General features: G+C 38.9%; 1 protein-coding gene across 2 annotated transcripts in view; it reads left to right on the top strand.

Moving 5' to 3' along the window:
• Nucleotides 1-24,176, top strand: part of LOC111539028 (zinc finger protein 595) — a 35,617-nt gene that overhangs the window by 437 nt on the left and 11,004 nt on the right. Inside the window, exons 2-3 of one of the 2 annotated variants that reach the window (XM_023206709.1) lie at nt 5,626-5,752; nt 6,238-6,333. In XM_023206709.1, coding sequence (XP_023062477.1) covers nt 5,626-5,752; nt 6,238-6,333 — 223 coding nt within the window. Of the gene's footprint in view, nt 1-5,625; nt 5,753-6,237; nt 6,334-14,001; nt 14,040-24,176 lie in introns of those variants that run through there. The other variant, XM_023206710.2, reaches the window with a different exon arrangement.

Here is a 24,176-nt window from a genome sequence, read left to right as displayed (position 1 = left end):
GTGAGGAGCTCACCGGGAAGACGCCGGCGCGGCGTGCGCGGGCACCGCGTGGGAGGAGCTGTGGTCCGGGGTCCCGTCCCTTCTTTACCCTTTTCGGAATGAGATGGAGGCTCCGTCAAAACACAGAGTTCATGTGAGCAAACGGGGACTCATTAGTGGGACAGCGCCCCCGCGGCTCGTGGTTTGGGGGCTGCCAGCGGGTCTTGAAGGAAAGGCTTGTGTGAGGTGTGTGAGGAAGGGAAACAAATCACCCGCCCGCCCCAACTTTCCCACCGGTCCCCTTGCCCTGAGCGCCGCCTCCGCGTGGCTGTTCCTGAGTGGCATCTTCTAGAATAGGCTGGTGTCGTGTGCACAGCGCTTCGCTGAGTTCCGTGAGTGGTTCTGCCACATTATGGAACTTGAGGAGGGTGTGGGCGCCCCTGGTTGTTGGAGACGTTCAGAAATGAAGACGGGTGTCCAGAGGAGGGACCGGCGTCTGCAGGGGGGCAGTTGCGGGAAGAGCGCTGAGCTTGTGGGTCTGCGCTGACTCTGGGTGGGGTCGTTAGTGAGTTGCTGGACAGCCCGTTGGGGTTGGAGCATTGACGGGTGTTGAGGAAACTCCGCAGGTTTTCTGTCAGAAGAAAGACATGGCTGAGCCTGGGCTGGAGGGAGTCGCCTGGTGTCTGCGGGAGGCGCGAGTGGGTTCTGCACATGCGCGGTCCTGCTGGGCACTGTCCTGTTCCTCCAGGTCTCCTCCTGGGGAGAGGGGACTGAGAACTAGGAGGAAAGGAGTTCTGAGAAACGTCCCTTCCCTGCACCCTGCTGCCGGCCCCCACCCAATGCTAACCCACTCTTGAGCACGCCCACTGGGCATTCGAATGGCCACACTCCTCCCAGTACAGGGTTCCACCCTCAGGAATTGTGCCCATGGCAGCTTTGGGCCTAGCGTTTTCTGCCAAAAACACACCCAGTGCCCAGAAGTCTCCTGGCTCGTCTCAACCGCAGACACTGGATCTGTAGCAGGAACTTGCTTCCTTCACCCACCCAGCCTTCTGGACCGCCTAATCCTAATGTCTTCTGTCTTTATAGATACAGGAATCAGAGCGTAGCCCTGCCTCAGCCTGTACCTGTAGTATAAACCAGTGCTTTAGTCAGTCCTGCCCTGCTCCCACCCATGGCTCTTGATAGCTTCTTTCGCTCTTGTGCTTTTTCCTTCCCCACAAATTCTCTACGGTGTGCCCAAGTCCATCCCTCAGGTGCCTATGAGAATTCAGACGTTAGTGAGTTCAAGACCAGGCCTTTAGGCCTGGATATTGTGGGAGCAAACACAAATTAGAAGAGGCTTAATGCTTTCTCTTTAGAATGAGGGAAGAATTTTTGCTCTTCTCCCTTTCCTTAAAGCATTTAGTTTGAGAACTTTTATATTTAAATATTTTCTCTGCTTCTTTGAAATATATGTAAGTCTTTTTTTTTTTTTCTTTTTTGAGACGGAGTCTCGCTCTGTCGTCCGGGCTGGAATGCAGTGGCCGGATCTCAGCTCACTGCAAGCTCCGCCTCCCAGGTTTACGCTGTTCTCCTGCCTCAGCCTCCCTAGTAGCTGGGACTACAGGCGCCCGCCACCTCGCCCGGCTAGTATTTTGTTTTTTTTTTTTTTTTTTTAGTAGAGACGGGGTTTCACCGTGTTAGCCAGGATGGTCTCGATCTCCTGACCTCGTGATCCGCCCGTCTCGGCCTCCCAAAGTGCTGGGATTACAGGCTTGAGCCACCGCGCCCGGCCGTAAGTCATTTTTTATCAGTTAAATAAGTCATTTGTCTTTTTTGGCTCCAAATTGTCTTCATCTGGGACCTGGGAACTATTGCTTTGAAATGTAAATAGCAAGAATATACATCCTATTTCACAGTTTCTGTAGGAGACTAGGAGGCTGCCTTCAGCAGGTACCTAGCCACATTGCAAATTTACATCCTGTCATGAAGATGTGGATGTTTATTTTTTTCTTTAATTATTAGAAAAAATTAGAAAACCCAGATGACCTCTCAAATTACAAGGTGAAATTATAATAAATTGTGTATAACAAATGGTGCTTTCAAGGCTTCAACCTGAGATCTAATTATGGTGACTTTCTGTGTTTGCATTCTCTTAGATTGCTTGTGATGCACATCACATTTTGGTTTAATTATACAACAAAACGTTTTCTTGCGGTTCTGTTATTGTGGAGACGTGTTTAGGATTGCAGATGTTTTTTCCACACACTGTCCAGAATTACCAGATGTTGTACACAAAACGTCCAGCAGTCTTCACTTGAGAAAACATTCTTTCTTAAGATTCCAGTCACAGCCTAAAATTGTGCGGTAAAGTGTTTCCCAAATCTGCAAACAGAATGGTCTCTGTCTTGGGATCTACAGTCCTTTCTAGAGCAGTTAGACTAAATTTCTACAAAAATAAATTGTCAGGACAGTAATCAGTTATTTCACCTCCTTCAGTGCTCCTGGCATCTTCCATTCTGACTCTGATTTCAGAGATTTGGGGCCCATAAACCCAACCAGAATCACACATACGCATCGATTAAACCTGAGATATTCTGCTCCCTCCCACCTCCCCTTGCCCAAATGCCCACAAATGTGCATAGCTCGCCAGCCCTCCAAGACCTAAATGTGCAGTTCTAGATTCTGAATTTATGTCCTGGAATTTGATAAAAGAACTTTTATCTGAGAAATATAAGTTTTTAAATTCATCAGACCCAGAGATGTGTTAAAATGAGAACACACTCACATACTGTTCCCCTCCTTGAACTATTTGTGTTTTGAAAGTGCTTGCTATTGCCGCTAGTGTCTGTAAATTAGCCTAATGATGCCATGCTGGACACTATAACCCACACCCTGTAGCTTAACTATATATATGACCAGTCACTAACCACTGTTACTTCTATAAACCAATAAGAATTTCTGACACCTCTCTATCAGTCTGCTCTCTGGCTTCCTTTTTGCCTTTAAAAATATGCTTGTAACTGCTTCTAATTGGAGTGTATATTCAGGGCAACTTTATACTCCAGGATTGCAGTCTTCAAGCTTTGGCTCAAACTCTGTACTTAGGTTTACCCCAATTTTTTCTTTTAGCTCAAAATATTCTTTAGAATGTGTTGAAGGAGGCTTCATGAGAAGGTCTTTCCTCTGATTTTACTCTGCTTCCTGTAACTCAAGAATGCAGCGCACATTGATCTCACCTAGAATCTGCACATAAAAGCTGGCCTCTGCCTAAGATTCACAAGACAGGGCCAGACTGTGGGTTGAAGACATACAGAAAAGTCACAGAAGGTGTTTTCTGCATCATGAGAGGTCAACATAGACATCTTAAGCCCCATTTTCAGAGTGGAGCCCTTTGAGTTTTCTGGATCTTGTCCGGTGACCTGATACAGCTGTGTAAGAGGCTTCTGGTGTGAACACAATGCTATGGCAGAATCTGTAAATGTAAACAAGCACCTTAGCAGTGGGAAGTCAAGGCCACTAAATATCCAGAGCCATAATCCCAACTATGCCTCCCTGTGTTACTGGAGTAGAGTACTTTTGTCCTTCCCCTGCCTGAGTTAGCTGATCAGGGACAGGGGATATCACATCTGGATCCAGGATCTGCAGCTCCATCAGGGCAGTTCCGTTTTCTGTCAGTCAGCCTGAGTCTCTCCTGCCTGGATCACTGTGGGGGCATCAGCCCAGGGTCACTGGGGACACTCTCAGCAGCGTCAGTGAGTATTTGAGACATTTGAGGGTGTCCTGTGGAGACTGGGGTCAGTGTTTCATATGGTTATTAGAAAAAGAGATGAAATAGTCATGGTCCCTACCATCAAGGAACTTGCATTCTAGAGCACGTGAATAAATGATTAAATTCAGCGTCATGTATTCAGTACAAAGATGAAAACTGTACAGGAGACTCAAGCTTCATTTGGGTTACTTCCCTTTTATTTGGTGAGTTTTGATGCCTCCACCTGCAGGACTGTTTATGGACAAAAGAGAAGTCATTATTTGTATTGTGTTTGCCTTGCTAAGAATAAATATTTAGCTTCAAATATAATTGGTCTGGAAAAACAAAAGGGTTTTGGTTAAATTCCTTGTTATTGTATGTTACGGATGGGGAAGTGGCAAAGTAGATAAAAATTACACAAACTCTGGGAATCAAATTTCTCTTGGACAGGCTTAGAAGAGACAAAACTGAAACTACTTAGTGGCCTAGAGAGCAGAAGCCTAAGGCCCATTTTCTGTCCCAACTCTGCCCAGATCCACCATCTACTGAACCTTGTCCAGGTCTGACCCCACACTGCAGTGCCTCACAGAACTGCTTAGAGGAGATGAGAGTTTGGGGTAGCTATTCGTACTCCCTCTCCAGAGCTGGTGCTCCCAACTTCCTGAAACCCAAAAGCAGATAAATGGGGAAAAGCAGTGTACTTTGAGGCCTCAATTATTTTATAAAAAATTAAAACCAGTATTTCTAGAGACATCCCATCCAGCAACCTGTTCTCCATCTTTGCAGTTTCAGTGGATTTTTCACAAGTCTCATAGTAACTGCAAACACAAAAATAAAAAATTCCCGAATTGTGCTTAAAACTTTCTTCTATGTCTGTCCCATTTATCTACATTGAGCTATTATTCTATGTATTTTTTAAAAATCATCGATAGGAAAACAAGAAAAAACAGAAAATGCTGGGACCCTGCATTTAAATCCTGGGAAGTATGACACACTTTGTACCCACCTCCCAGGATGCTATGAGAATTAGCACACATAATATGAGCTTCCCAGCACAGTGCCCTGTGACATACTCCTGAGCACATAGTACATGCTCCATAAATATCGCATTAATGCATGTGGATGTGCTGTTTTTCAAATGCAGACTTACTCAGACATTGCAACTATCTCCAGCCTCTGTAACCTTTAAAGGGCTTGCAGAGAATGCCATCTTTCAGGATGATGATTGCTGGTCTTGTCTTCAGATGAAAAGTATTTGTGTTATGATAAGGGTGTTGGGGTAAGGGACTCTGCTGTGTCTGCTTTCTCTAGCTGAGTGGTACTGTAATGGGTCTAGTGAAAGGAGCATCAGCATTAACGGGAGACTTGCTGTAAAAAGCTAATTCATGGACCCTTTTCAAACCTGCAGAATTGTGTTACTTACAGTAAGGCCTAGAGTACCAAATTTATATGCACATTGAAGCTTGAGGGGCAATGTTTAACTAAGTGACCCTCAGCCCAGTCTTCCAGTAGAATCACATGGCAGTTTGAAGAGAAACAGTCACCTGTTCCCTCCCCACAGATCCCGTTAAGTTTCTTGTGTGACATTAACAGCGAGGCCAGGGTCAAGCGTAAGGGCTTCCAGATACTTTAATGAAACATGAGTTCACCTTTTGTTCCAGGAGGTCATAGGACCTGCTTTGCTTGGTTTTGGTAGGGACAGGTGAGCGTAGCCTGTATTTCTACTGCAGCAACAAAAATTGCTGGCATGCCCTCCTTTTTCCTCAGAGTTGTAGAATACTTTAGATAACATTACTATGTTAAAAGTCATTTTATCAGATAATTCCAGTCAGTCCCATAAGTCACAACGAGTTCTCTTATTTCACTTATGGTCAAATTAAGAACTCTGTCACATGATAAATATGTGTTTTCAGGAACTCTTAACATTCAGGGATGTGGCCATAGAATTCTCCCCTGAAGAGTGGAAATGCCTGGATCCTGCCCAGCAGAATTTATATAGAGATGTGATGTTGGAGAACTACAGAAACCTGGTCTCCCTGGGTGAGGATAACTTTTAATACGTAATTCCTAATACTTTCTCAGAGTTTCATTTTCTTTCTTTGTAGAATGTCTCTTGGGAGCTTCTGCTTTGCATTAATTAATTTTCAGTTCCTTTCTACAAGAAAAGAATTGGGAATTTGCTGGTATAAAAAAAAATCTTTAGGATGTTTCATCATTGCATAAGCCTTCTCTTTTCTTAAGCTGATTTGTGTTCTTCACTCTAGGATAGTAGTAATTCTAGAAATTCAGTGATGTAAAATACTGTTTTCCACATCTTAAAATCCACTTTGCACCACTTATCTTTGATTCAGTAGTACTGGGTAGTGGAACTTAGAACCCACAGATTTAAAATATTTAGTATTCTAAAGATTCTGTCAGGAAACAATTTTTGGATTAAATTTCTTTATTCTACTTAGCATAGTAATAGATTGGTCATTGGAGTATCCCCAGCAATAGTCATATTAAGTTTTTTTTTAATAAAACAGGTTTTGTGATCTCCAACCCAGATCTGGTCACCTGTCTGGAGCAACTAAAAGAGCCCTACAATTTGAAGATACATGAGACAGCAGCCAAACCCCCAGGTAGGTGAGAGTGAATGGAGGAGAGGACACAGGCAAGGAGGCCAAAGGTCAGGAAGGAAGCCAGGCCTTCAAATGTAGTTTGGGAAACTCTGTGCCAATGAAAATAATTTCTGAGAAGGCTACCTTTTTTCTCTTATTCACAAATAGAGTCATCTTCTTTCCCATGCTCTTAAATCTTCTAAGAATTTCCTTTTTTTCTTCAGTGATCTCCCTTCAAGTTTACAGGGAGAGCCGGTGTCCACTTTATCGCTTATAAGGGGCTGCATGATCTGACTGCTGTTCCATTGCTTTTAGAGACATAGGAGTATTTGTATTATTGAGGACCTCTATGTTAAAGTCTTTTTTCAAGTATTATTTTTGCATCAGGCCTAAAATATGTAAGGTGAGTAGTGGACATAATGGGATTTGATTTAGAAATCCCAGGAACACGAAGGACAGATGTTGCATCTTTTCCGCTTAGTGATTTTTAATCCTGTAGAAGTTGCAAATGTAATTCTACAAAAACTCTTTCTCAGAAGTTTATCAGAACAATAAGCATTTTTCCAAACATGAAAAAAATGTTATTTTACTTCAAAATGTTATTTAGTATAAACTGAAATTTGTGATTTAAACTCTATATATTCAAATTTTCAAATTATAATATAGTTTAAAGCACAGGTTTTCAAACTCTTGGCTTCCCTGGGCCACTTTGGAAGAAGATTTGTCTTGGGCCACACTTAAAATTATAAAATACACAAACAATAATGATAGCTGATGAGCTAAGAAACAAGAAATAGGTTTGTGAATAATTTTTGTGATACTGCAAAAAGTCCTCAACTCAAAGGATTCGATACCATTGGTTTAAAGTATCTACTCACCTTCTAGATTTCTTTCTTTTTTTTTTAAGACGGAGTCTTGCTCTGTCACCAAGGCTGGAGTGCAGTGACATGACCTCAGCTCAGTGCAACCTCCGCCACCCTGCAACCTCCACCTCCTGGGTTCAAACGATTCTTCTGCCTCAGTCTCCCGAGTAACTGGGATTACGGGTGCCTGCCACGGGGTTTCACCATTTTGGCCAGGCTGGTTTTGAACTCCTGACCTCAAGTGATCTGCCCACCTCGGCCTTCCAAAGTGCTAGAATTACAGGCGTGAGCCACCACGCCCGGCCCAACTTCTAGATTTTTTAAATGCACTATGTCATCAACCAGCTTAGAACATTCCTAAGTGTATGTTAAGCTCTCATTTGTTACCTTATTTCTTAATAAACTATTATCTTATAATTTTGTGTTATTTAGTAGGAAGCCTCCTGGGATTCTGTCATTGAACTATAATCCATCTATGTGTAGAACTATGTGTCACACACATACACATACCTATGTAAGTCATATATGTGTATAGGAAATTCTCACTTAATATTGTTGATAGGTTCTTGGAAACTAAGTAAAGCAACATATTGTTTAAGAAAACTAATTTTACCAGAGTTTAATTGATAAAAACAAGTTATGTTTAAATGGCATATAGCAACATTGTTTCATTTAAAGATGCAGTTTTCAAGAACCTATTTTGAACACTAAATGAGGACTTAGATACATCTGGGTTTGTGTGATATGGATTTTTCTGATAAAATTGTATAACTATATATTTAATTTGTACAATGTAATGATTCGATATGCATATACATTTTGAAACAAAATATTGTCAAGTTGATGAACACATCTATTACCTCACATAGATAACCATTTTTTTGGTCATAAGAATACTTAAGGTCTACTGTTGTGGCAGATTATAAGCATACATTACAGTATTACTGTAAAGATAATGGTGTTTTGCTAATCTAATGCTAATATACATTAGCTTTCTTAGAGTTACTCAACTTATAACTAAAAATTTGTACTCTTTGAACAGCATCTCCTCATATTCCCACCCTCAGGCACTAACAACCACCACTCTATTCTCTGTTCCTGTGAGTTTACATGTTTAGATTCCTCCCCATCTAACTGAGAACATGCAGTTTCCTTGTGTTTGGCTTATTTCACTTAGCGTAATGTCTTCAAGGTCTATCAATGTTGTAAATGCTAGATTTCGTTCTCTTTTATGGCTGAATAGTATTCTACTGTGTGTGTGTATATATAAATGTTTTTGACTATTTTAAACAAAACTAAAATGAACATGGGGCTGAAGATATTTCTTTGAGGTACTAATTTTATTTCGTTTGGTCGTATCCCCAGAGGTGGTATTCATACTTCCATTTTTATTTTTTTACTGATATTTATGATGACTTTATCAATATATATCTCACTAACGGCATACAGGATTTCCCTTGTATGTATGTCTTCTTTGTGGGAAAAACAAAACAGCTAACCTTTTGCCTATTTTTGAATAGGTTATCATCATTATTGTTTTGCTTTGAATTGCAGAAGTTTCTTACACATTTTGGGTATTAACTATCAGATATATGGCTTGCAAATGTTTTTCTATTTTGTAGGATTTTTTAAAATGTCATTTTTTTCCTTTACTGTACAGAAGCTGTTCACTTTGATGCAGTGATCCTTTTGTATTTTCTTCTGTTGCTGTGCTTTTGATGACATACCAAATTACCAAGACCAGTATCAACAAGGTTTTTCCATATGTTTTATTCAGGAGTTTTAAACTTTTATGTCTTGCATTTAAGTCTTTTATTTTGAGGTAATATTGGGGTGTAGTATAAAAAAATTTTATTTATGGTATAATCTAATTTTATTCTTTTGCTTGTGGATATCTAATTTTTTTGGTACCATGTATTGACAAGACTATACTTTATGGATTGTATATTTTTGGTGGCCTTGTCAAAGGTTAATTGACCTTGTATGCATGGATGTGTTTCTGGGCTCCCTGTTGTGTTGCATTGGTGTTTGTATCTGTTTCTATGCACATACCATACTCTTTTGATTACTGTGACCTTTAAGTAAAGTTTGAAATTAGAAAGTATGATGCCCCCAGCTTTGTTCTTTCTCAAGATTGCTCAGGGTATTTTAAGTTATTTAAGATTACACTTATATTTTACAGTTGTGTTTTCTATTACTGTGAAAAATGCCGCTAAAATTTTGATAGGGATCACATTGAATCTACAGGTCACTTCCTTGACAATATTAGTTATCCTAATGGAATATGTTTTCATTTATTTGTACCTACTTCAATTTCTGTCATCAATATCTTAACTGTATTAGTGTATACATTTTTATCTCATCCTTTACTTTTTTAATTTATTTTATGTATGTACTTATTTTTTGAGACGGAGTCTCGCTGTGTCACCCAGGCTGGAGTACAGTGGCGTTAGCTCACTGCAACCCCTGTCTCTCAGGTTCAAGGGATTCTTCTGCCTCAGCCTCTGGAGTAGCTGGGATTACAGGCACGCACCATCACGCCTGGCTAATTTTTTTGTATTTTTAGTGGAGATGGGGTTTTGCCATGCTGGCCAGGCTGGTCTGGAACTCCTGGTCTCAAGTGTTCTCCCCACCTCGGCATCCCAATGTGCTGGGATTACAGGTGTGAGCCACTGTGCTCAGCCCCTTTACATTTATTTTGATTAAGTTCCTTATTTTTATACTATTGCAATTGGAAACTTTTTTCTTTTTTTGGAAAGTTTGTTGTTACTATATGGAAATGCGACAGATATTTGTTTGTAGGGTCAGGTGCAGTGCTTCATTTCTGTAATCCCTGCACACTTTCAGAGGTTAGAGGCCAAGGAAGGTGGATCACTTGAGCACAGGAGTTTGAGATAAGCCCGGGCAACAGAGTGAGACCCTATCTCAAACAAACAAAAAAAACACCACAAGTATTTTTATGTTGATTATGTATCCTGATACCTTAATGAATGCATTTATTAGTTCAGTTTTTGTTGTTTTACTCTAGGGTTTTGTATATATGCATGATCATATTATCTACAAACAGTAACATTTTTACTTTTGTTCCAAGCAGGAAAGCTTTGTTATTTTCCTTGTCTAATTGTTCTGATACAAATTTTCAGTAATGTGTTAAGGTACAAGCTGTGGCCCTGGAGGCATCCTTGCAGATCTTGGCCTCAGCTTTGGTCCCTGAAACAGCCCCATGTCTGTACATTTGAAGGATCTAACAACTCTTACAGTTTCTATAAACTGTCTTTGGCAAGTAAAGATCTCCTTTTATTGGGTCCCCAGGCTGATGAGATTACCTCTGGGGTTGCTAAGAAGAAAGGTCGTAGCTGGGTCACAAGGGTGCTGCTGAGTCTGTTGTTTGAATGGCATATAGCAGCATTGTTTCATTTAAAGATGCAGTTTTCAAAAACCTGCTTTGAACATTAAGTGAGGATCTACCATACATCTGTTTTGAGTGATATGGGGTCTGCCTTTGGTGGTTGTATTACCAGAGATTTGGACAGTCATGGATTCTTTCTGGGCCATGGAAAGATTAAATATCCTTGAGGACATTAATCTATATGGCAGGCAGTAGGGTAGGGTTTTGAAGTTTGTCTGCATATGATGGGCGAAATGCCATGTGTATGAATGGGATTGGCTTCTACTAACTACCTGGGAACAGTTTTCAAAAGTCTCTGTGTGGGTCTGAGTGTGTACAACTGGCCATGGACTGTGGCTGTGAGCGCTAGAACTGAGTCACAGGGCTGCTCCAGGGACCACAGCTGAGGCCAAGATCTGCAGGCCTGCCTCCAGGGCCATGACTGGGTGTGTTTCCCTGCAGGTCTCTTGATAGGAAGGACCACTTTTGGATTGTAACTGAAGGAGTTTGAAAGAGGTTGCAGAACTGCTTCATAATCTTCAGTAAGACCAAGCTCGGTGCCCCATTTCCTTGTCTGTAGCCATGTCTGTGGGCCCTTGAGTTGGCCACCTGGGTGAGGGCCTGCTTTTCCCAAATAACTCTTTTTGATCTTTGGCACCACTGAGGTTTCACAACCCTAACCATAGGCAAGCACCTTTCTACTTCTGTTTTCCAGGAGTTGACTATTTAAAATATCTTGTATATGTGGAATCATACACTGTCACTTTGTTGTTGTCTTATTTCACTTAAAATAATGGCTTTAAGATTTATCCTTGTAGCATCTGACGAGATATTTTCATTTGAGGCTGAAGAATATTTCATTGTATGTATAAGCCACATCGTTTTAAGTCATTCATCTATTGAAGGCGTTTGAGTTTCTTCACTTTTTGGCTTTTGTAAATTATATGGTTTGGATCTGTGTCCCCATTCAAATCTCATGTCAAATTGCATTCCCTAGTGTTGGAGGTGGGCCTGGTGGGAGGTGATTGGATCATAGGGTTGGCTTCTCATGAATAGTTTAGCACCAGCCCCTTTGGTACTGTCTTTGCCATAGTGAGTGACTTCTCCTGAGATCTCGTTTTTCAAAAGCATGTGGCACCTTCCCTCTTGTGCTGTCTTGCTCCTGCTCCCACCATGTGAGATGACTCACTGTCCCTTTTCTTTCTGCCATGACTGGAAGCTTTTCAAGGCCTCCCCTAAAGCAGAAGCTGCTATGCTTGCTGTACAGCCTGCAGAACCGTAAGCCAATTAAACCTCTTTTTAAAAATAAATTAGTAAGTCTCAGGAAGTTTTTTATAGCAGTGCAAGAATAAAACAGTGAATATTACTGCAGTAGACATGGATGTGCAAATACTTCTTTCAGGTATACATTGCATACTTTAAATAGATGCTCAGAAGTGGAATAACTGGGTCATACAATAACTTGATTTTTAATTTTTGGAGGAACCTCTCTACATTTTTCATGTGGTTGCATCATGTTTTTTCCACCAACAGTGTACAAGGGTTTCAATTTCTCTACATTGTTGACAATATATATTATTTTTTGTTTGCTTGATATTGGCCATCCTAATTAATGCACAGTAATATCTCATTGTGATTTTTCTTTACATTTTTCTAAAGATCAGAACTTTTTTTCAATAATTGTATATTTCCTCTTTGGAGAAACATTTTCATCTCATATTAGTTATGTAACTTTTTGTTTTTTGTTTTTTGGAGTTGTTCTGGATGTTATCTTCTGTCAAACATATATATATATGTATTGACATATATATGTCAAACATATATATGTGTGTGTGTGTATATATATATATATTGGCTTTTCTGCTGCTTAGGTGGGGACTCTTACTACATATTTAATGTGGAGAGAGAAATTTAATGTAGTCCCACGTTTCTGTGCTTTTAAATTTTTTGCTCATGTATTTGATGTTACATGCAAGAAAACATTGCTGAAATCAATGTCATAATCTTTCTTCCTATATTTAACTCATTCAAGACAGTTTTTGTATATGGTTCAGGGGAAGAATCCAACCTCGGTATTTTCATATGGATATAGTTTTCCAACACGATTTATTGAAGAGACTGTCTTTTTCTTATTGTGTGGTTATTGCAACCTTGTTGAAGATCATTTGAACATGTATACAATGGTTTTTTTTTGAGTTCTGGGCTCTGTTCCATCATCTATTTGTCTTCTTGCAAGCACCACGCTGTTTTTATTTATTTAGCTTTGTTATCTGTTCTAAAAATAGGAAACATTGTGCCTGTAACTTTGTTCTTGTTTTCTAAGAATGTTTGGGCTATCAGTGGTCCTTTGAAATTCCATGTAAAAGTAAGAATTGTAAAAAATACTTCTTCACAAAGTATCATTTTTGTTTTCATTAGGATTACATTGAATTTGAATATCACTGTGTAGTATGGTCATTTAACAATATTTAATCAACTGACACAAATAAAAATATGTTCAAGAGTGTGTTAAGTTTCACATATTTTTGAATTTGGCAATTTTGCTTCTCCTTTTGATTTCTAGTTTTATTACAGCTGGTATGAAAGGATGTGTTGTATAATTCAGTGTTGTGTAATGAGAACGAGGCTCAATACTTTGATGACCAAACAACCTATCTGTACAACAAACCTCCATGACAGAAGTTTACCTGTATAAGAAACCTGCACATCATATACTCTGATCTTAAAATAAAGTTAAAAAAAAAAAAAAAAAAAAGTTGTTTTGCATTCTAACAGGTTGTCCATGAAACAACAGCTACTCATTTTCTTCTCCACTTAACCCCAACACACTTTAGTCTTCTTTCTGTTTCTATGAGTTTAACTACTTTAGGTATCTTACATAAGTGGAATTATATTGTTACTGTCCTTTTGTGCCTGTGCTTCTTCCACATAAATAAAGCCTTAAAAATGTATCCTTATTGTGGATTTAGCAAAATTTTCTGCTTTAAAGAAGGTGAATAATATTTAATTATTTATATATTTGAAATTGTCTTTATTCATTTATGTAAGAAAAGTTGGTTCTTTTCACTTACTTTTGTAGATAATGCTACTGTGAATATGGATGTGTAAATTACTCTTCATTTGATAATATATGCAAGGGATTATTTGTGTGCTCTGTTCTGTTTCACTGGTATTTTAAAATTGAATTTTAAAGTATTTCAATTACTATAACTTTATAATAGGTTTTTAAAATCAGGATGTATGGTGCTTCTGATGTTTCTCTTTTTGACAGTTGTTCAGCACTTCTGGTCTCTTTAGTTCTGATATGATTTTAGGATTGCTTCCTTTTTTTCTTTTTTTTTTTTTTTTTTTGAGATGGAGTCTCATGCTGTCGCCCAGGCTGGAGTGCCCTGGCGCAATCTCAGCTCATTACAAGCTCCGCCTCCCGGGTTCACGCCATTCTCCTGCCTCAGCCTCCTGAGTAGCTGGGACTACAGGTACCTGCCACTGCACCCTGCTAGTTTTTTGTATTTTTAGTAGAGACGCCAGGATGGTCTCAATCTCCTGACCTCATGATCTGCCCGACTTAGCCTCCCAGAGTGCTGAGATTACAGGCGTGAGCCACTGCCACCGACCAGGATTGCTGCTTATGTTAATGCAAAATATGCATAGCTGTCATCCGAAGTATACCACCATATTCTTCAGCACTCTACATCAGGGGAAATGAAATTCCTCTTTGGACATACATTCCACATTTCTCTTTCTCTCCTGAGGAAGAAGCGTAGAGTTGGCAGTTTCTCCTGGGTTACACCATGCTGTATTGGGAGGAGGTCAGGCTGTGCTGGGCATATGTAATAAAATTTTTCTTCTCTTCTACATGTTTTTGGCATTGTGCTCAACTGAAGTAGTACAAATTCTTAACTATGTTCAGGAATTCTCACAAAGGCAATGTGATCAGCGTGGTGTTAAGTTCATATGTCTATGAATAAATGAGGACCAGTGGTGTTTGTTTTTACGCTTTTCATTTTAAATTTATATTTTATTTATTATAATTTTTGTGAGTACACAGTGCCTATATGTGTCTATGGGTTACGTGAGTTATTTTGATGAAGGCATGAAATGCATAAAAATCGTATCAGCATAAATGGTTATTCATTGCCTCAAGTATTCTTTGTTTTATGAACAATATAATAACATTCTTTTAGTTACTTAAAAATGTACAATTGCTTTTCAGTATAGTCACTCTGTTGTACTAGCAACTATTAAATCTTACTCTTTCTAATTATTTTTGTATCCATTAATCTTCCCCACATCCCCCCAACCCCTCACTATACTTTCCAGCCTCTGGTAACAATCCTTCTGCTCTCTATCTCCGTGAATTAAATCAATTTAGTTTTTAGCTCCAGCAAATTTGTGAGAACATGCAAAGTTTGCCATCATGTGCCTGGCTTATTTCTATTAACATAATGACCTCTAGTTCTATCCACGTTGTTGCAGATGACAGTATCTTATTCTTTTTTATGATTGAAAAGTACTCCGTTGTGTATTTGTACCACATTTGCTTTATCCATTCATCTGTTGATAGACACTTAGATTGCTTCTAAATCTTGGCTAATGTGAACACTGCTGCAGTAAAATGGAGGTGCAAATATCTCTCTGATGTCCTGATTTATGTACATACCTAGGAATGGGATTATTGGATAATATAGTAGCTCTATTTTTTGTTTTTTGAGGAACCTCTAAGCTGTCCTGCATAGTGGTTGGACTAATTTACATTCACATCAAGAGAACAGTAGAGTTTTTTCCTCCACATCCTCACCGGCATTTGTTATTGCCTGACTTTTGGATAAGAGCCATTGTAACTGGGGCGAGATATCTCATTGTCGTTTTGATTTGCATTTCTCTGATGTTGAGCACCTTGTCATATACCTTTTTGTTATTTGTATGCCCTCTTTTGAGAAATGTCTATAAACGTTGTTTTGTACATTCATAATCAGATTATTTGATCTTATCCTATAGAGCTGTTCTGGTTATTCCTTTTTTGATGGGCAGTTTGCAAATATTTTCTCTCATTTTGTGTGTCCTCTCTTTGTTTATCGTTTCATTTGCTGTTTAGAAGCTCTTTATGGTGATTGTTTTGTTTGCTGTTTAGAAGCTCTTTAACTTCTATTTGTTCCATTTGTTCAGTTTTGCATTGACTCCCTATGCCTGTGGGGGTATTATTCAAGACATTTTTGCCCAGTTTAATTTCCTGGAGAGTTTCACCAATGTTTTCTTGTAGTAGTTTCATAGTTTGATGCGGGGACCTGCCCACAGACCCTGACCCAAACGACGGATGAATAAAGTACACTGCTACACAGATACTCTGTTTTGCCAGTCCAGCTGATGTCTGGGCCGCTTACAGACTCCCCGGAGAGTTCTGTAAACAGTTTTGACTGTGGCCCTGACCAGCTAGTGAGACTCACGTTTGTTTAGTAAAGATTAATTGACAAAGGCTTGAGTCAACACTACTAGAGAGCAATTATCGTTGTGGACTTCCCAAGTAGAACGCAATTAAGCACCCGCGGTAGAAAACTATCTTTAATATTTTTCCCACCAGCTTGATTGAATCCCTGCAGTTCAAGGTCTTAGATTTAAGTCTCTAATCCATTTTGATTTAATTTTTTATATGGCCAGAGATAGGGGTCTAGTTTCGTTCTTCTGAATATGAATATTGAGTTTTTATAGCACTTTCCCTGATAAACACCTTTTTTTCTTTTTTTTGTTGTTTTTGTTTTTTGTTTTTAAAGACAGAGACTTGCTGTATCACCTAGGCTGGAGTTCAGTGGCACAGTCTTCGCTCACTGCAACCTCTGCCTCCTGGGTTCAAGCAATTCTCCCACCTCAGCCTCTGGAGTAGCTGGGACTACAGGCGTGCGCCCCCACATCTGACTAATTTTTGTATTTTTAGTAGAAACAGGGTTTCATCATGTTGGCCACTCTGGTCTCAAACTCCTGATTCAGGAGTTTGAGAAAGTGATCCACCTGTCTCAGCCTTTCAGAGTTCTGGGATTAGGCATGAGTCAGCATGCTAAGCCCCCAATAAATATTCTTGACACCTTTATCAAAAATAAGTTTGCTGTAGATGTATGGATTTATATCTGTGTTCTGTCTACTGTTTTACTAATCAGCCCCATGCTGTTCTAATTACTGTAGCTCAGTAGTATCATTTATAGTTAAATAGTATGATTCCTCCAGTTTCTTTTTCTTACAGTGACTTTGGCTATTCTGAGTCTTTTGTGGTTCTGTCTACATTGTAGAATTGTTTTTCCTATTTCTGTGAAGAATGTCATTGATCTTTTGATAGGGATTGCATTAAATCTGTAGATTGCTTCAGGTAGTATTGATATTTAGAAAGTATTGATTCTTTTTATTCATGAACATAAATATCTTTCCTTTTTCTGTCTTTTTAAATTTCTTGCATTAGTATTTCATAGTATTCATTGTAGAGACCTTTCACTTCTTTGCTTAAGTTAATTCCTAGATATTTGATTTTAATTTGTAGCTATTGTAAATGGGATTACTCTTGATTTCTGTTTCACATCGTTCACTGTTGGCATGTGGAAACACTACTAATTTTTAAATCCTATATTTTGACTAAACTTATTAGTTCTAATAGTGTTCTAGTTAGGTTTTTTTCAAATATAAAACTACATCATCTGCAAACAAAGATATAATTTGACTTCTTTCTTTCAATTTGGATGCCCTTTATTTTTTTGTTCTCTTGTCAAATTGCTCTGACTGGCACTTCCAGTACTACATTGAATAACAGTGGTGAAAACATGCATCTTTTTTCAGGTGCAGACACCTTATCGGAATGTGCTTGGGTTTAGGTTCCCAACTTTAGAAGGTAATTCGTCTTCATCCATCCTATTGTCTTTTCCTGGTCCTAGGTTTCAGAACTGTCTGGAAAGACCACAGATGCCTACGGTGGCCATGTCTCTTGGAATGTCTAGGGAATAACAGCTACTATATCATCTCCTCATGGTGGACAGCCTGAGATTTAGGGTGGAGCCTGAGGGGAGCAGCTGAGTGCCCTGATGCTAAGAGCACTCATCTTGTTTACTTTTCATCCAAAAAACCAAATCCTTGTGGCATTAAGATTTTATTTCTCCAAATCCAGTTTCCATGTTTTAGAGACACATTGCTGGTCAGCCAATGGAATGCTGATATTGATGGGAAAGGCAGAAATAATTCCTACCATCTGGATTTTTCCAGAATAGTGAAGGGAGAAAAAGTATCCCCAACAACATTGAATGTTCATTCTAGCAAGGTGATACAAGGACCTGCAAAACAAAAAATGTACTCCAGGCACACAGGCACACCGTGCAGAGGCCCTTGGGAGGGTGGTCATTGAGTATTTCAATGAGCAGGATGGGGGTGGGAGGATCTATATCATAGGATGGCCTAACTTGCCACTTCAGTCAGACATACCATTACAGCCAGTACTGCCACTCCCTGGGTTTGTCATCTTGAAAACATTACTTACTTATTTCAGCTTTCATTTTTATTAACTGCACACTGCATTCTATTGGTAGAGCTTGAAAAATAGGAAAATATTGTCAAAGAGGCATAAAAATACAAATTTTAAAAAAATATAGTGATATATTTTATTTGTAAAAACTTCTTTCATTTTTTTTTCCCTGACCATGGATAATAAGTTTCTGAAATCTGTACATTTCGGGAGTTATTTCACACAGAATCTCAGGGCTTAGTTATAAAAATATTACTGGGTGAAAAGAAGTAGGAAAAATTTCTCTTCTTTTATGGCTGCAGAAAAGTGAATACATTTCCACAAGAAATTGTGGTAGATAAATTGGTGATTTATAGAGATTTGCCAAAACATCAGTTTCTTTTTTCTGCATGGTGGAGAATTTGTGACAGTGGATAAGTCTACTCTGTATCTTGTTACCTGCATATCTGAGTTTAATGTTAAATTCTATGGACTAGGACTTGACATTCCTGGACGTGCTCATAAATGATTGCTTAATTATTTGTTACTATGGAAATAATACCTAAATGACATGTTTGCTGTCTGAAATCGATATTTTGCCTTTTCTTGTTGAAGTATGAAATGTAAGTGCCTTCCAATTTCCATTTCTTCTGTGAACATCAGCACTGAGTTTGAGGAATTCTGCTGGATTCTTCAAACACTGAGTTCCTTTTGTAGAAAACGAAGGGGATAACCTTAACTGGGAATCAGACCTAAGCCCGTTAACTGCAGGGTAAGGCCAATCTTGACACTGTCAAAGGAGGTCATCAATAGCCCAGTTGTTACTTACTGGGGAACCTTTCCTGCAGGTGTCCCAGCCTGGCTCAAATTAGACGTGGAAGGAGCCTTTATACTGAGAAGCTGCAGAACCCTGGAAAGCTGAGGATCCATGGGCAGATGCAGTGAGAGTTGGGATGGGAGGTTGTTTGTGATGTCCTCAGAGAGGGTGTAATTGTTACTGTCTTGGGGCTCTTCCTAGATATTGTCAAATAAATTTCAATGAGGTAAGAAGTGACTTTATTCTAAGGAATATTGCATTGGGGAAAGCACCAAGCATAAGACGTGCAAGCATCTCCAAAATGAGGCAGAAAAGGGCTATTTGTCATGTGAAGGAGCAAACAAGATTAGAAAGAAGGTGTGAGGGAGAGGGCAGAATGGAGAATGGCAAAATCAGATTCAGGGTTGGAGAATGTTTCACCCTGACATCCACCTGTTCTTGGGAGGGACGTGAAGAGGGGTTGTATGCTATCTCAGACTGAAAGTGGAGCAGAGTCCAGGGGTCTGGGTAAAGGAGAGAAACTTAAGTAAAGTTTGGTTAACAAGTATTCTGTTGCGAACACTGAAGACAAAATTATTTGTTTATGAGGGAAAAATGAGAATTTAGAGTCTGTGAATTTGAGAGACCTAAAGAGGGAGCATCATCAAAGTCAATGAAAACGTTATTTATTACCAGTAAGCTTTTTTTTATAGGGCACAAAGGATTGGAGAGACCATAGTTAAAACTACCAAGATTCACTAACCCACCTCCTCTTTTCCCTCACTTTCTTTTGTGCTATATATTTTTTCCCTTTGTCTTTTACTGAATTGTATCCAACATTAATAATCTGGTAAAAATAGGTAAAGTGTTTTTGTTAAGTTCTGTGAGTGGTTTTATCAAATCCTTTAATTGAGGGAGGGAGTTATGGAAGCCCAGGGTTTATAGGCAGTTGCTCTGAAGTATAGATGGGTCCCTGGGGCTTGTGACTAGCATGTGGAGTGGAAGCAGTATTGTAGGACTGAGCCATGAGCTGGTGAGGTCTATACTGACCCTGGTGTTGTCAGAATTGAGTTGTTGGACACCTATTTTGGTGATGGAGGATTGGTTGGTGTTCAGCAAACTCCATATATTTGGTGTTAGAATAAAGATATCAGATCAGGTGCGGTGATTCACGCCTGTAGTCCTAACACTTTGGGAGGCTACAGAGGGCAGATCACTTGAGCTCAGGGGTTCAACACCAGCCTGGGCAATATGGTGAAATCTTATGTCTACCAAAAATTTTTTTAAAAATTAGCTTGGCAAGGTGGTGCACACCTGTAGTCCCAGCTGGGGCTGAGGCAGGAGGATCACTTGAAGACGGGAATGTTGAGGCTCGCCAGATTTATGATGTATCCTGGAGAATGTTCCATGTGTGTTTGAGAAGAACATAAGTTATACTGCTGGGTGAAATGTTATCTATATATGTCTTTTAGGTGTAGTTCTTTAGTGCTATGCAAGTGCATTATTTTCTTTCTGTCTGAATAATGTGTTGTATTAAGTAGGGCAATAAAGTCCCCTAGTATTATCATATTTGTCTGTTTTTCTACATCTGTTAATATATGTTCATATTTTTGAAACAGGTCTCAGTTAATTTAGAAAGTTTATTTTACCAAGGTCAAGGACACACACACCTGTGACAGGAAGTCCTGGAGATGTGCCCCAGGTGGTTGGGGAACAACTTAATTTTATACATTTTAAGGAGACGTAAGACAGCAGACAATATGTGTAAGAAGTACATTGATTCAGTCTGGAAAGGTGGGACAACTTGAAGCAAAGGTGGGAAGACTCGAAGTGAGGAGGGGGCTTCCAGGTTGTACGTAGATAAGAGACAAATGATTGTATTCTTTTGAGTTTCTGATTAGCCTCTCCAAAGGAGGCAGTCAGATACACATCTGTGTCAGTGGCAGAGAGGTGACTGAATAGAATGGGAGGTAGGTTGGCACTAAGCAGTTCCCAGCTTGACTTTTCCCTTTAGCTTAGTGATTTGGAGGCCCCAAAATTTATTTTCCTTTTACAATATATTTATGTGCTCCTATATTGGGTATGTATATATTTGTAATTGTTATATTATTTTGACAAATTAGCCTTTTATTATCATGTAGTAAAGTTCTTTTTGTAGTGACAGATTTTTTTTTTTCTAAAAATCTCTTTTGTCTGATATGGCCACTCCTACACTCTTTTAGTTATTATTGACATGGAATATTCTTTTTCATCCTTGAACCATTAACGTATGTGTGTCCTTAACTCTAAGTCTGTTGTGTGCAGCATATTGTTGATTTTATGAATCTATTGAGACATTTTGTGAATGCTTTATTTTTTGCTTCAATAACAATATCCTAGAGTTGGTAATTTATAAAGAATAAAAGTTTGCTTAGCGCACAATCCTGGATGCCAAGAAGTCCAAGAGCATGCCATTCCCATCTGATGAGAATCATACTTCCACATCACAACATGACTAAAGGCTTGAGCATGACAGAAGGTGTGCACCAGAGCTCACTTTGACCCACTCACATGATGACTAACCCACTGTGGAAATACTGATACCAATCCTTTCATGAGAGTAGAGCACTCATGACCTAATAACTTCTTAAGGGCCTCATTCTCACAATGGCAGTTAAATTTTAACGTGAATTTTGGAGAGGACTCTCAAACCATAGCAATGTGTTTTCATTGGATAATTAAATCTTTATATATTTAAAAGAATTACTGGCTGGGTGCGGTGGCTCAAGCCTGTAATCCCAGCACTTTGGGAGGCCGAGACGGGCGGATCGCAAGGTCAGGAGATCGAGACCATCCTGGCTTAACACGGTGAAACCCCGTCTCTACTCAAAAATACAAAAAACTAGCCGGGCGAGGTGGCGGGCGCCTGTAGTCCCAGCTACTCAGAGGCTGAGGCAGGAGAATGGCGTAAACCCGGGAGGCGGAGCTTGCAGTGAGCTGAGATGCGGCCACTGCACTCCAGCCCGGGCGACAGAACGAGACTCTGTCTCAAAAAAAAAAAAAAAGAATTACTGATTGGTAAGAACTTATTACTGCCATTTTGTTCATTGTTTTCTGACCATTTAGTAGTTTCTGTTTTGTGATTCTTACATGCTGTCTTCCCTTGTGTTTTCTTGAGTTTTGTTTTCATTGTTGGATGCTTTCATTCTTTTTCTTTTGTATGTATGTACTACAGTGTTGTTTTTTGTTTTTTAATTTCCAAGAGACTTACATAAAACATCTCATAGTTATAAAGTCTAATTAAAGATAACAATTTAACTTTCTGTTTTATACAGATAGGGTCTTGCTTTATCCCAGGCTATAGTGCAATGGTGCATTCACAGCTCAGTGCAGCCTTCACCTCCCCAGGCTCAAGCAATTCTCCCATCACAGCCTCCTGAGTAGCTAGGATTACAAGTACGTGCCCCCATGTTCGGCTAATTTTGTCAGTATTTTTTGTAGAGACAGGATTTTGCCATGTTGCTCAGGCTGGTCTTGAACTTCTAGGCTCAAACAATTCACCTGCTTTGGCCTCCCAAAGTGCTGGGATTACAAGCATGAGCCATCAGCCCCAGCCACTTGTTTTAAGTAAATAGCTTTCTGAAATCTGTATTTTGTTTTATGTATTTATTTTAGAGACAGGGTCTTGCTATATTGAGCCAGGCTGGTTTTGACCTCCTGGCCGCAAGCAAGAGTTAAATTCTGTGTGTAGAAAAACCAAACAGTTATACTCCCTACAACACATTATTTATGTCATACTTTACAATTTTTTATATTGTATACCCATTAACAAATTATCGAGGTTATGTATTTTAATACTTTTTTTGTAACTTTGTACCAGAGTTAAAAGTGACTTATGTACCATAATTACAGTTCTACAGCCGTCTACATTTGACTATATGTATATATATTTTCCAGTAAGATTTATACTTTTATATGTTTTCTTATTGTAAATTAGGAGTCCATTACAATTTGAAAAATTCTTATTAGCATTTCCTGTAAGGTCAAATGATTACACATTTCCTCACCTTACTTGTTTAATCTGAGAATATCTTGATTGCTATTTTATTTCTAAAGAACAGTTTTGTCAGGTATAGTCTTCTTCGTTGTCAGAGTTTTTTCTTTTTCTCTCTCCATCTTCACTTTAAATATATGATCTCACTCCTGTCTGGCTTGCATGGTTTCTGCTGAGCAATCTGCTGATAACCTTATAGGGTTCCCTTGTTTGAGAAAAGTTTATTTTCTTTTAGGAATTTCTCTTTGTCTTTGAATTTTGGCAGTTTAATTATGTGTTCTGGGCAATTTTTATTAGTTCCTTTTGCTATCGACATTTTAAGCTTCATAAAACTGAATGTATTCCTTCTAAGATTGGAAAAATATAAGACATATATTTAAACAGATTTTTAAGATTTTTCTCTCTTTACACTGAACATGCTAAAATATGTACATTTTTACAGTTTATTATGCAGTATGTGGCCCAAATGCTTTATTCACTCTTTCATTCTTTTTTTTTTTTAATTAGGAACTTTCAAATGACTTAATTTTAACTTTGCTGATTTTTTTTTCTGTATAACTGTCTGTCTCCCATTAAAAACTTTTTATTATGTTTTGCATTCTTCAGCTCCAGCATATCCATTTGGTTCTCTTTCTTTGCTATAATTGTAATTTTGTTCAAGCATTCTTTCAAAAAAAAATTAGTGTTTTTTTTTCCATCTCATTGAGATTCTTTAAGATAATTATTTTGAATTCTTAGCCATTTTTTAGATCGGTTGTAAGTGGTTACTGGAAAATTTTCAGTTTCCTTTGGTAGTGTTATGTTTACCTGATCCTTTATTATCCATGAAGCCTTGTTTTGAAGTCCTTGCATCTGAAGGAGCAAATACCTCTTTCAGTCATTATAGACTTGTTGGGAGGTAAATACTTCTGTTTGATCTCTGGGCTGATGATATTTCCACTGAGATTGCAATTAAATCCTTTGGAGCCAGGCACATAACTACTACTGTGTCTGCAGTGAAGTTCATGTTTGGCAGACCTGTTATCAGGCCATCAGATTCTATTTTCTGGGAAGAGTAGATTTTCTTCAGGAACTTTATCAATATGACCAGCACTGAGAAAAAAAAAAAAAATCTCCAGTTATATATGCAGATGGGGGTGCTGATACAACAAATGTGAGCAGGTGTGGCTCCTGATGTGTGGTTCTTGCTGGATGTTTCAAAATGCTCTAACCTGGTCATTGGACAGGTTCCTGGATGAGTAGTACTGACCCTTGAACATAGCTGAGAGGGTGTGAAACTCATTCTTAGGGCTGCTTCAGGATACATAGCTGAA

The sequence above is a fragment of the Piliocolobus tephrosceles genome, chromosome 3 (genome assembly GCF_002776525.5).
Source record: "Piliocolobus tephrosceles isolate RC106 chromosome 3, ASM277652v3, whole genome shotgun sequence".
Classification (NCBI taxonomy): Eukaryota; Metazoa; Chordata; class Mammalia; order Primates; family Cercopithecidae; genus Piliocolobus; species Piliocolobus tephrosceles.
This window is presented reverse-complemented; position numbering and strand designations above follow the sequence as displayed.